General features: G+C 38.0%; 1 protein-coding gene across 1 annotated transcript in view; it reads left to right on the top strand.

Moving 5' to 3' along the window:
• EIF2AK3 (eukaryotic translation initiation factor 2 alpha kinase 3) overlaps window positions 1-14,345 on the top strand; it is an 84,627-nt gene that overhangs the window by 59,940 nt on the left and 10,342 nt on the right. Inside the window, exons 13-14 of the mRNA XM_053588075.1 lie at window positions 2,509-3,289; window positions 7,660-7,827. Of these exons, the coding sequence (XP_053444050.1) occupies window positions 2,509-3,289; window positions 7,660-7,827 (949 nt within the window). The remainder of the gene's footprint in view (window positions 1-2,508; window positions 3,290-7,659; window positions 7,828-14,345) is intronic.

The following is a 14,345-nucleotide window of genomic DNA, read 5'->3' as shown; positions in this document are numbered from 1 at the left end:
TTTTTAAGAAAAGAACAACTGAGTTCTATTCTGTCTTGTTTTAGAAAATTCTCTAACCACTTGCTAAGTGAAATTCTGATTTCGTTTTTGAGATTATAATTTTAAAAACTTTTTAAAATAGGGCTCAATGAATGGTGATTGAGCTGTTTACAATGACTTTTCTCATTATCAGGTATTATCTTCAGCTGTTTGTCTCCATTCTTTTTTAAGAAAAAATGTATTTTTTCTCTTAGCCTTTAACAATTTACAACTCCTTTTAAGTAATTTTAAATAATTAAAAAATACGAAAATTTAGATATCCTCAAGATATTTCCCATGTTAACTATGGTATGCTATAGGCCCTTTAAAAATCACTAAAGGAAACACCAGTACATAGGCGCAGCCTGAAGTGTCCTTGGACTTAGAGAGAGTGGGATGTCCGGCTTCCAGCCCAGAACTTTTGTACTATCAGCAACCAAAGAGTGAATTAAATATGGGTGATATTGAGAAAGGCAAGAAGATTTTTGTTCAGAAGTGTGCCCAGTGCCAATCTGTGGAAAAGGAGGCAAGCACAAGACTGGGCCAAATCTCCATGGTCTCTTTGGGCAGAATACAGGTCAGGCTGCTGGCTTCTCTTACACAGACACCAGTAAGAACAAAGGCATAACCTGGGGAGAGGATATGCTGATGGAGTATTTGGAGAATCCCAAGAAGTACATCCCTGGAACAAAAATGATCTTCACCAGCATGAAGAAGGGAGAAAGGACAGACTTGATAGCTTACATCAAAAAAGCTACTAACGAGTGATAGTTGGCCACTGCCTTATTTATTACAAAATAGAAATATCTCACAGCTTTTTTTATGTGTACCATAATTTGATTGGTCTCATTTACCAGAATTCAGATCATGAATGAGTGACAGAATATTTTTGTTGGACAGTCCTGATTTAACTAAGACTGGCTTGTGGTTAAATGAGTATGATCGGTTTCTTGGATTTTGATAGTGAATCCAGTTCAGTAAATGCTATCACTGTTTTCCCTTTCTAAAGATATGATTAGATTTAATTAGTGGCGTTCATCTGTTCATAAAGGTAGTAAACTGCCATCCCAAAACCTATTGAAGACTGGTTTTATATTAAGATTTATATAACTGATTATGTAAATATATTTAAATACTGGGGAAATCCCTTCACTGTCTCAGAACCAAACAAGACTCACTGGTGTTTTAATTGGTGTTCATTAGCCTGTTAAAGGTGAGGTCTGGAGAGAAGGTAGCAATATTTACTTTGTATTTTTGATCTTATTATGCCAATCTAATTTCCCTTGGTCTACTAAAATGCTGCCTTTTATTTATTGAAAAGCATTTTAGTGTGGTTTATGTATAATGTCAAACAATATTTAACACTTCTTTTACAGACAATCTTTAAGGTCATGCTTTTGAAAGTCAATATGTCAAGAAATAGCAAATTAAACTTTTGAATTATTTACTGCCTAAAAAAAAAAAAATTACTAAAGGAAAGCATGAGAGTGTCTACTAAAAATAGAAAAAAATTAGCTGGGCATCATGGTACCTACCTATAATCTCAGCTCCTCCTGAAGCTGAGGGCTTGAACCCAGGAGTTCGAGGTTGCTGAGCTATGATGATACCACAGTACTCTAGCCAGGCAACAAAGTAAAACTCTGTCTCAAAAACAAACAAACAAATAAAACACACAAAACCTACTAAATGCAAACAAGGAAGAAGCAAGTGTGAGGCAAACAGCTGGAGTAAACTCCTGCCTAACTTACCCAAGCAGCATTAGATCCAAAGGAAGTACCTTGTTAAAGTGATGCTTATTATAGACTCAGTCAATATTGAAACCACAGAAGGACCAAGTGAAGCGGTTCCTGGTCTCAAGGCCCTGGGAGCTGCTGTCCTAATTTGGACGGGGGCTTCAGAATTAGAGTCCTTGCTTTGCATAAAAAGGCTTTGGCTGCTCTGAGATGACAGTTCGAGACAATTGTTTCATGTATAAAATTAAGCTTTTAAATCCAGCTTTTTAGAAGGAGTGGGTGGAATGTGATGTTCTCTACCTCACATAGCAGGTTTTTATTTAGTCTATATGTTGTTTTGTTGTTTGTTGCTGATAACTGGCTTTTTTATGGCTAAAGCCTTTTATTTTTATTATTTATCTATTTATTTTTTTATTTTTATTTTTTTTAGAGACAGAATCTCATTTTATCGCCCTCTGTAGAGTGCTATGGCATCACAGCTCACGGCAACCTCCAGCTCTTGGGCTTAGGCCATTCTCTTGTCTCAGCCTCCCAAGTAGCTGGGACCACAGGCGCCTGCCACAACGCCTGACTATTTTTTGTTACAGTTTGGCCAGGACTTGGTTTGAACCCACCACCCTCGGTATATGGGACCAGTGCCCTATTCATTGAGCCAAAGGCACCATCCAGGATAAAAAGCCTTTTACACAAAGGGTGAAGTTCAAATACTTTTATCAATATTTATTCACTCACTCCTTTGTATTTCTTCCACTTTTAGCACAGACTGGCAACTTAGCTCTCCTACCCCAACGGATGCACCGTCAGTTAAAATACGCAGAATGGATCCTTTCTCTCCAAAAGAACATATTGAAATCATAGCTCCTTCACCACAAGGAAGCATATCTTTCTCAGTAGGAGTTTCCCATGACCAGACAAGTTCATCTGAGAGCCAGTTCTCTCCACTGGAATTCTCAGGAGTGGACCATGAAGATATCAGTGAGTCAGAGGATGCAGCATACAACCTCCAAGACAGTTGCCTTACAGACTGTGATTCGGAAGATGGTACTGTGGATGGCAATGACGAGGGGCACTCCTTTGAACTCTGTCCGTCGGAAGCTTCTGCTGATGTAAGGTGCAGGGAGAGAACCTCCTCTTCCATTGTATTTGAAGACTCTGGCTGTGATAATGCGTCCAGTAAAGAAGAGCCCAAAACTAACCGACTGCATGTCGGCAACCATTATGCTAATAAACTAACTGCTGTCAAGCACTCCAGTACCAAATCTTCTTCTGAAGCTACTTTGTCCATTTCTCCTCCAAGACCAACCACTTTAAGTTTAGACCTCACCAAAAACACCACGGAAAAACTCCAGCCCAGTTCACCAAAGGTGTATCTTTATATTCAGATGCAGCTATGCAGAAAGGAAAACCTCAAGGACTGGATGAACCGGCGATGCACCATAGAGGAGAGAGAGAGGAGCGTGTGTCTGCACATCTTCCTGCAGATCGCAGAGGCCGTGGAGTTTCTGCACAGTAAAGGACTTATGCACAGGGACCTCAAGGTCTGTATTTGTGCAACGTTACACCAGGGTGTCAACCTGATATTTTATGATTTAGGGCAGTACTTGCAGTACTCATCAGTTTTAACTGAAGGACCCCTAGGAGCAGAGGCATCTGGGAGCAGAGATCTAGGAAAGTAGCCTAAATGAGAAGTCTCACATTGGAAAACTTCAGGCAAACCCTGCATCTCCTTCTATAACCTGTCTGCATTCATTTTACAATAAATGATATTCCTAGTCCAGATGGGGGGGGAATCTTTAGATAAAATCCACCATGAACTGATATACCTGGTTTTTCTATGGCTTTGGGTACTCTACTGAAGCAGCAGGTAAAAGGGACCCAAGTGAAATGAGTTCTTTCATTGGCCAGCTCTGAACTGAGGCAGATCCCTATACTTTTCCCCCTATTTCTGAATTATTTGGGCTTTGGAGGAAGAGGTGAGAAGCTGGACGGAAAAAGATAGCAAATGGTTAACTAGTTGTCTCTAGGAAATACAGTCCAAATAATAAGAAAAAAATACATACATATATATGTATCATCACACCTGGGTTATGTATATATATATAAATGGTTAACCAGGTGGTTCAAGAGTCTTACTAAAAACATGGCATTTCCTTAGTAGGTGTTTCTGCAAAATAACTATATGGAACATTGGTTTAACTAATTTTCACCATATTCCATATATTCATAACAGTCACCACTAGATGCGTAGTGGATGTAGAAATTTTTCTGATGAAAAATGAGCCTAAATTCTTAACAGATTTGAATCCATTTTTAAGTATTTTCCATTTTGTGTAATCACAAACTTTTGTTTCAAGCAAGAAGCTGTTTGGAGAAAAGTTATTTTCTTCTAAAATCAGCAGCAGGTTTTCAAATTCTGAAGTACATTTTAAGAGTTTTGGGATAATAAGAATTAGAAGTAATTCCTATTTCTAGTGTAATTGTTATTTAGTTACATACTTACTGTACTTCAGTGATTTTGCTATGAGCCCAAGTTGATTACCAGGAATTGTTCTGCACTGGATGAAAAATTCAGAGATAAATTATTTTTGCTGGAATGGAAAAGACAGCTTACAGAGGAATAGGCACCCCTAACTTGAGAGAATACTAGCTGTTTAGGTTTGAATATGGTAAAGGCTTATTGTCATTTGATGGAAAAAAACTAGCTGGTAAACATATTCTTCTTGTCCTTAACACTTGCTGTACACAGAAGCCAAGTTCAAAGACAACAAATGATGTTTTCACTAATAATGAATATCATCTGCAGATTTGTGATGTAAATGAGATATTGGTAGCTATCTGTTCGGTGCTACAATGTTATCTGAAGATTTTTCTGTATTTTGTCTGTACACAAGAAAGATTCCAAGAAGAAAGTTAATTTCCCGTTTACTTTCTCTAAAAATCCAAAAGGTTCTATTACATTCTAAAAACAATTCCTTTTAAATATTTCTAGTGTAATCGCAAAGAAAATTCTGGCAAGATTTTTATTCCTGGTTGAAAAAGCTTCACATCTTGCCTATATTTTTGCCATCAGAACTCTGGTACCAGCCTCTTCAGACTGACTTCTAGTCTTTTATTCTGTCTGCTCTGGGTTTTTCTCAGTTCCTCAAATCTTTCCTCATGGTTCTCATCACACCAGGCTTATTTATCCTGTGCTTTCCATAGGGGCACACGACATTCTGTTGTGTTCACCTGCTCAGCCTCAGTATGATGTGTGACATGTTCTAGATTTTCATATCATTTTACTTTGAATTTTCTTCTGTTTGCAACCAAAAGCATTTATAGTGGTTTAACCAGAACAGGAAATCTTTTGGCCCATGTGACTGAACTGTTGAGGATTCAGGTAAAGCTTTAGGTAGGATCAAGTGATTCAGCCAGAACCTACTCCTTCCCCACTTCTTGCTTCCATTTTCAGACAGGCTTTCCCCTCATCATCTCAGGTTGGCTGCCAAAGATTCTTAGGGCCACATGTTTTTCCTTTAAGCCTTTTAGAGGTGGTAGAGTAGAGGGTGGAAGAAAAGTATTGCTTTCTCCCAGTATTGATCAGAAGTCCTCAGTTTCATTCTACTTGATAAACCCAGGACCTATGCATCCCTAAATCAGTCTCCTGGCCAGGGAATAAGATTATGCAGATTGCTTTAGGCCACCTGGAGAGCCAGGCTGACTTCCACATAAACAGTTGGGGTGCTGCACAGTCAGGAAGAACTTCAGTGTCCCACAGTAAAGTCAGGATTGTTCTTGTACAGTGATTTTCAACTGGTGTGCCACAGCACACTGGTGTTCTGTGAGAGGATCTCAGGTGTGCCACAAAAATTTTAAAGATCAGGAAGTTATTTTCAAAAGAAGTTCAAAGCACAGTAAGTATATTCTTTTTTTTTTTCTCTTTTTTTAATCAACATGATTTAAATGTGCAACAGAAGGTTCACATAGGTTCAAGTGTCCTATGAGATAAAAAAGTTTCAAAAACGCTGTCCTAGTGGAAGCACAGAAGGTAGATGCTGGAGAGCCAAAACCGTGCCTGTTGCAGGGTTCAGTAAATACCAGCTGCCCTCAGAAGATGGGAGTGGGGAGGAAATATGACACTGAGGCCACATAGTCCATTTTTTTTTTTAAACAAGAACTCAACCAAGTGGTAAACATGGTCTATTATTGTCTCTGGTATAAGGTTATTTTGGGGACAGCTGCAAATTATTACCATAGATTAAATTATACACAATGTCTTCATTTCTCCAAAGTCAAAATTGTATAATTGTATTTGTAATTGTATTTTGGAGTTTGGAAACCAAGAGTTATTTTCTGGTAGTATTTGAAATATGAAATTCAATATCATGAGCTAAATGGCCTCCTTTTTTCCTTAGTGCAAAGGCTACAGATAGTGGTCATATTACCTGCAGGGTGGAATAGACTCTAAGGGAAAGATGATATATTTCATGTAGGGTACTCTGGGTTTGAAGAGCCCTGAGACCTTTGGTTAGATGTATTCTGTGAACAGTTTCACATGAAAGTTTAGAACTCAGGACAGAGGTCTGAGAGTAGATTGTAGTATTGCAAGCATATGGGTTTTAGAAGAAGCAGTATTGGGTAGTGTTTAAGAACACTTACTATTGATGGTCTATTTGCCCTCTCAGACACAAGTCAAATGTTCAGTCTGTTTCGTTCACTCAGCATTAGTGATTAGTTACCATAGAGCAAGAAATACACTGAATGCTGGACACATTGAATCCTTGCTCCACTACCTGCTAGCTGGGTAAACTTAAACAATATGTTTAACTTCTGGATCTCAGTTTCCACATCTGTAAAATGAGGTACTAATAGGACTTATCTAACAGGGTTGTATTATGAGTTGATAGGAGTAAAGCTACTTTGAACAATGGCTGAAACATTGTAAGTGTTGTGTGTGAGTCATTACAAAAGTTTTGAGATACACAAAAAGTCAAGAAACAGAAAATCAACATGGACGGAAACAAATGAAGCCTTCCCAGCAACACCAATAAGCCGGACACGTTGAAAGTTGCACAGATAAATCAGAAAGGATACTACTGACGGAGTTTCTTAGAAGTGAAATGATGGGCCGTAATACAGTCTGTCTCAAGACTTTCATAGTGACCTACACATATTCATTTGCTATTATTTTTATTTTATTTTTTTTGTAGAGACAGAGTCTCACTGTACCGCCCTCGGTAGAGTGCCGTGGCGTCACACGGCTCACAGCAACCTCCAGCTCTTGGGCTTACGCGATTCTCTTGCCTCAGCCTCCCGAGCAGCTGGGACTACAGGCGCCCGCCACAACGCCCGGCTATTTTTCTGTTGCAGTTTGGCCGGGGCTGGGTTTGAACCCGCCACCCTCGGTATATGGGGCCGGCGCCCTACTCACTGAGCCACAGGCACCGCCCTCATTTGCTATTATTATTACTGTTAAAATTATTATGCCTTGGCCAGCGCCTGTGGCTCAGTGAGTGGGGCGCCAGCCCCATATACTGAGGGTGGCGGGTTCAAACCCAGCCCTGGCCAAACTGCAACAACAACAAAATTATTATGCCTTAAGTCATAAATATAGAGAAGCTTGTCCAGAAAGAATGTATGAAATAATAAGATTAAAAATTAAGTGCCTGGCCCCTAGGGAATGTGGATCTCTGATAAGTAGATGTTCAAAAAATACTAGCTCTTTCCTCCCCTTCCCTTTCCTTTACTGACAGTGCTTGTCTAGCATGGAAGAATTGTTTTTATTTTCATATTACCCCATTTTAAAAGAGAAGTATACTTGAGAACATACAGTTTCTTATATTTCTTTCTCTGTAGTCATTTAAATAATTCTCGTTACTTTCTCTCATTCTCCCTAAGACTGTATTTTTATCTGTTTTATGTTTTCCAGCCTTCCAACATATTCTTTACAATGGATGATGTGGTTAAGGTTGGAGACTTTGGATTAGTGACTGCGATGGACCAGGATGAGGAAGAACAGACAGTTTTGACCCCCATGCCAGCTTATGCCAGACACACAGGACAAGTAGGGACCAAACTGTACATGAGCCCAGAGCAGGTGAGTTTTTCAGACTTTTACTCAGCATGGCAATAAGCTATATGTGCCTCCTCCTGCATTCTCAGTAAAATACTCAGGAATATAAAGTCTGAAAATCATGAAAACTGATAATAGTGTTTCATAGGCAACATAGCGAGGTTGCAACTTCTACAACCTGAATTTGGGATGGGTTAAGAAAAATGCATTCACCTTCATCCTCTGAAGGAGAACCTGGCAGCAACCAAAAATGTAGAAAAAGACTTTGAGTGCCATCCTCCCCAACTTAAAACTCTAGTTTGCCTGTGTGGATAATCTAGACCCTAACAGAACAAGTTAGATTGAGTACCTGGTGATTCACAGGCAGCTTCCAGCATGAACCAAGGCAGGAAGGAAGTAGAGGTCCATAGGCTGGGTTATGTTGCCTCGTGAGATGCTTGGTCCTCAGAGGAAAGGCACTGTAATCAAGGCAGGGACTGGAGGAGTAGTGGAAACGGGACCCCGGAGCTCCAGAGGAGCGTGCTCAGCCACCGACAGGCTAATGATCTTTACAAGCTTCTTTACTCTTAGAGCAGCAGCTCTCAGGCTTCCTGGTCTCAGTACCTATTTACACTTGTAAAATGATTGAGAATTCAACAGTTTTTCTTGTAAAAATTTACACATCAATATTTGTCATATTAGAAATTAAATGCAAAGCTCTATTAAATCTTTAAATAACAATATTAAACCTATCACATCTTAAGATATTTTTATTTTTAAAAAGTTCTAAAAACAAAGAGTGGCATTGTTTACATTTTTGGCAGCTTTTTAATATCTGACTTATAGAAGAGCTAGATTCTCATATCAGCTTTTGCATTTAATCCATTACAATATGTTATTTTGACTAAAGTACATGACAAAATATAGGCTCACACAGATAAAGAAAATATAGCCTCATACAGATAAATGATAGGAAAAGGGAGCAATGTTTCATTTCAAATGATTGTGGATATTCTTCAAAAGTATATCAAAACTCAGTAAGTGATAGTTTCTTAAAAGGCATTTATAATATGGAATCTAAAACTATATTAGTGAATATTTTGTACTGTTACTTCAGCATCTCTTGGTCCATTTTGACTTTGAATGGATCTTTTTACCCATGCAAGATTTTGTATTTTGCTTTTGTCATTTAGAAACTATTGCTTCCCTAAGTTAAGCAACTCTTCTAAAAGTTAACATAGTTCATTATACAACATAAAAAATCATTTTGATTTATAGTACCAGCAATCTCACCAAAAAAGGCTTTAAATATTAGGAAGCTATCAAATTCCCACTGGAGGATACAAGTTTTTAAAACTTTGAATTTTTACTCAAAAGTGGAACTTTTATTATTGGCAAAAAATACTACCAGTTTTCCTTGAAGTATCATTCTCACATTGTTGCTCTGTAAGAAAGTATCTGTCAGGGCGGCGCCTGTGGCTCAGTCAGTAGGGAGCCGGCCCCATGTGCCGAGGGCGGCAGGTTCAGGCCTGGCCCCGGCTGAACTGCAACCAAAAAATAGCTGGGCATTGTGGCGGGCACCTGTAGTCCCAGCTGCTCTGGAGGCTGAGGCAGGAGAATCGCTTAAGCCCAGAAGTTGGAGGTTGCTGTGAGCTGTGTGAAGCCACAGCACTCTATTGAGGGCCATAAAGTGAGACTCTTGTCTCTACAAAAAAAAAAAAAAAAAGAAAGAAAGTATCTGTCAGATACCCAAGTCTAAATAACTACAGCTTGTCTTCCAAGCATTCTTTCAAGTCCTTTGAAAAGAGTAGCTAGTGCATGTCATAATTCAAATAATTGTTCAAGTGCTAATAATATTTATAAGCGCATCTATGGTTTTATCAGCAGGTCTCAAACATTTTTAAAAAGTGCATTGATTGTTTTAATTAGTACATAATAATTTTACATATTTATAGGGTATATAGTGATGTTTTGATATATGTAATGTGTAGTGATCGGGTCAGGACAATTAGCATACCCATAGTCTCAAACTTTTAGACAACTATGGTACTTTGGTAGAGAGCAGAAAGGCTTTACGAATGTTCCCATTTTGTCACACAGATTATTAAAAAGTGTTTTCCAATCATTTAAGAGTTGAGATTGAATAAAATTAATGGTTTTTACTTCTGAGCATGGATGTTTTAAGTGAAATGTGAGTCTTTTCATTTTCTTTTTTTTACTTGTGAATATGTGGCACTGGATCACGTAATTACTACTAGTACAGTTTTGTGCCACTGCTTTGATTTATGCTCAGATTCCATCGGTGCAAATATCAACATGTTAAAAGATAAATCATGTCTTAGTATTATTGTGAAAATAGTCTTGACCTCACAAACATCCTGAAAAGGTGTTGGGGGCGACAGGGCGCCATGGACCACACTTTGAGAACCACTGGATTAGATTACTTTAGAAAGGTTCTATCAGAGACCAGTGGTAGGAATTGCCTTTGAGGAGGAGACTTTATTTTACCGTCATACAGTATTGTTTCAGAATATTTGAATTCTTAGCATTTTTCAAATGTTTTTTTCATGTTTTTAATTTTTAATTTTTTATTTAATTAAAAATGTTAACAACCTATATACTTACACATCTTAAATTTCAAAGCTAATAAGAAAATGGTGTAAGTATTTAGGTGGAAAAAAACGGGTTACAACTAAAGAGCTTGTTTTCTATAGCACTCAATCATGGGAGATGATAGTACAACATGCACAAAGTATGTTTTAAAGAAAAATAATTATGTCATATCATGTGCAAAGAAATCAGTTATGTTTAGACAGGTTAGAGTTTTTAAAAATCTCAAGTGAAGAAAGTAAGGGGCAGAACTACGTGCATAATGTGCTACCTTTTGTGGAATAGAGGGAAGGACAGATACATACTTGTTTATGTGTAAATATAGAAACTTTAGGCTTGGTGCCTGTAGCTCAGTGGCTAGGGTGCCAGCCACATACACCAGAGCTGGCAGGTTTGAATCCAGCCTGGCTCTGCTGAACAACAATGAGAACTAGAACCAAAAAAAAAAAAAAAACCAGGCATTGTGGCAGGTGCCTGTAGTCCCAGCTACTGGGGAGGCTGAGGCAAGAAAATCGCTTAAGCCCAAGAGTTTTAGGTTTCTGTGAGCTATGACACCACGGCACTCTACACAGGGCGACATAGTGAGACTTTGTCTCAAAAAAAAAAAAAAAAAAGAGAAACTCTGGAAGCGTGTACAAGAAATGAATGTTTATGGGAGCAGGGGCAAAAGGGAAGTATCTACTGGGACTGGGCAAAAGAGGAGAAGGCTATATTCCTTCTTTTTGAGCCATGAGAATAATTAAAAGTTAATTTAACACTTTGGGAGGCCGAGGTGTGGGGATCTCTTGAGCTCAAGAGTTCAAGACCAGGCTGAGTAAGAGCAAGACCCCATCTCTAATAAATAGCTGAGTGTCTCATGGAGAGCGCCTGTAGTCCCAGCTACGTGGGAGGCTGAGGCAAGAGGATCGCTTGAGCCCAAGAGTTTGAAGTTGTTGTGAGTTATAATGCCATGGCACTCTACCAAGGGCAACAAAATGAGACTGTCTCAAAAAAAAAAAAAAAAAAGTTAAGAAGAGAAACTTAGAAAAATTGGCAATAGACACCAAAATCAATTAGCAATGTGTGCCTGTGGCTTTTACGAATATGGATACCAAACTGAAATTGAATATAAAATCAAAAATATGTTCTTAGTAAAATGCTTCTAATTTTAAATATAGTCATCATAATAAGCTGGATCTGTAATTTTCATATTAAATTAACAAAGATCAGGAAATGGAACACAGCAAGAACAGGGAAAGTAAAGATGGAAGTAGGGCCTTGTATGGATGTACCTGCAAATAGAATTCAAATAATATTTTTACTTTCTGTATTACTATAGAATACAAATACAAACTACAATAAAAAGAAAAGGTACTGAAATACAAGTGATGCTAAAGGCAAATATTAGTTAATGACAGAATATAAATAAATGTGTTCATACATCCCCATGAAAAGGAAAACTTCGGATTGGGTTACAACTTCAAAAAAGAGAAGTTATAAAAGGAAACTAGGTGAAAATATATCAGGCTGTGTATACAGTTGACATTTGAGAATTTACAGCTGAATAAATTAAAGTTTGATGTGCTTTCATCTCAAACCTCTAGGCCATAAACAGTAGTGTAGGGCAGCACCTGTAGCTCAGTGATTAGGGCACCGGCCCCATATACCAAGGGTGGCTGGTTCAAACCCAGCCCTGGCCAAACTGCAAAAGAAAAAAAAATAGCTGGGCATTGTGGCGGGCGCTTGTGGTCCCAGCTACTCGGGAGGCTGAGGCAGGAGAATCACCTAAGCTCAAGAGTCGGAGGTTGCTGTGAGCTGTGACAGCACAGCACTGTACCAAGGGCAACACAGTGAAACTCTGTCTATAAAAAAAAAAAAAAGAAAGCCGGGCGGTGCCTGTGGCTCAAGGAGTAGGGCGCCGGTCCCATATGCCGGAGGTGGCAGGTTCAAACCCAGCCCTGGCCAAAAACCACAAAAAAAAAAGGAAAGAAAGAAAGAAACAGTAGTGTATTTGAAACTGTATAAACTGTAAATGTCATTGTATGATCACAATACAAAGAAAAATGGTTAAGTGGATTAGTCTGATTTTGAATTGGGTTTTGTTGAGACAGATTCTCACTATGTCACCCTTGATAGAGTGCCGTGGTGACACAGCTCCCAGCAACCTCAAATTCTTGGGCTTAAGAGATTCTCTTGTCTCAGCCTCCCAAGTAGCTGGGACTACAGGCTCCCACCCCAATGCCTGGGTATTTTTTGTTGCAGTTGTCATTGTTGTTTAGTTAGCCTGGGCCGGGTTTGAACCCACCACCCTCGTTGTTTGTGGCTGGCGCCCTACCCACTGAGCTACATGCACTGCCCATTTTGTTTTATTTTTGTTTTTGTGTCTGTTTTGGCTGGCTGGGAATTTTAAAATCCTCCTAAATAACTACAAGTCAAAAATAAAGTGAAAATATACTTATGCAAAGTATCAAGAAAATAATGAAAGAAATGAAAAATATTGAGATCCATAGGAAGCTACCAAAGTTCCATGTAGAGATAAGTGTATTTTACAGGCCTTCATTACATAAGCACATTACTGCATAAGTCATTTCATGTTCTGCTCAGTAGGAAGTGGAGAGGAGCCAAGAAAATGGAAAACAGACATAACTACTGATACTGATGAACAGTAAAATAACATCATCATGGTTGATTTTAATAGTTTTAAGTAAAAAACCTTATTAGCTAATCTAGTTAAGGGGGGGAATTAAATAAATTTAGAAATTAGAAGGGATATAACGGATTTTAATTTATGAAAGACTATTACACATAGTCGATTGTTTGCAACCAAAAGTGTCAAACTGGGTTAAGTAGAAAAGAAAATCTATTGGCCTAAGTAATTGAATCATCCTGGTCAAATGACATACGGCCAGGACCTGGTGAAAGAAAAAATTAAAACTATATGAAATATCAAAATACTATAAATACATATTTCTGTCCATAGGAAAAAAGACTAGAAGAGCCATGAAATATCAACAGTCATTGTTTCTGAGTAGAAGACTTTGAATGAATTTTAAGCAATTTTGTACTCTTCTGTATTTTCCAATTTTCCAACAGAGGCATATAGCAGAATTGATAGTTAAAATGTTTTTAGTAGCATTTTTTAAATTATTAATTAAGAGACTGAAAAGAATACTTTCACATTTTAAGTATTTTGAAAACAGAATAGAAATGACTAAATGAAAGGAATTCTAACTGGATGCTCATTAAAGAAGAGCTCACTATGTGGAAAGCCCTGTTTAAATAAATGAGCCACCCTCCACCCCTGGCAGTGTCTATCCCATTATGGTCTTGTGGCTGCAGAGTGTGTGTGTGTGTTTTGGAGGTAGGTGTTGACATCTGAGAAAGGCAGAGATGGATCACCAGTGATGCTATATATTTTTTCAATAAAAGAAAACAGGATTGCACTACTGTACACAGCTATGATTTAATAAAAAATAAAGTGAAAGAAAGAAACAAGAATATTTTGATTACATCAAACAAAAAAAAACAAAAACAGGATTTTTAAATTTTTATAGATTTAGAGGATCTAAGTACAGTTTTGTTACATGAAGATAATGCAGAGTTGTGAAGTCTGGGTTTACAGGGTACCTCTCACATGAATAGTCTGTAAATTATATTCCTTGAGTAACTTCATCCCTCATCTTCCCCTTCCAAGTCGCCGGTGTCTATTAGTCCACTCTCCACATCCAGGTATACATCTTATTTAGCTCCCACTTATAAGTGACGTGATGCTACATTTGGTATTGTAGAAGATACTAGAAAATCAAGATAGCTGTAGAAATTGTCATGATATGTATAGTAGGTAAAATATGTTAGTTAAAATGGACAGTGTTATTTCTTCTTAATAATCCTCTTTAAATATAAAATCTGCCTCTTTATAAAATGCCCCTTTAAAAAGTCTCTCAGAACACTTTGGCTGTTTGAATTGTCTTACT

This window comes from Nycticebus coucang, chromosome 4 (genome assembly GCF_027406575.1).
Source record: "Nycticebus coucang isolate mNycCou1 chromosome 4, mNycCou1.pri, whole genome shotgun sequence".
NCBI lineage: Eukaryota > Metazoa > Chordata > Mammalia > Primates > Lorisidae > Nycticebus > Nycticebus coucang.
This window is presented reverse-complemented; position numbering and strand designations above follow the sequence as displayed.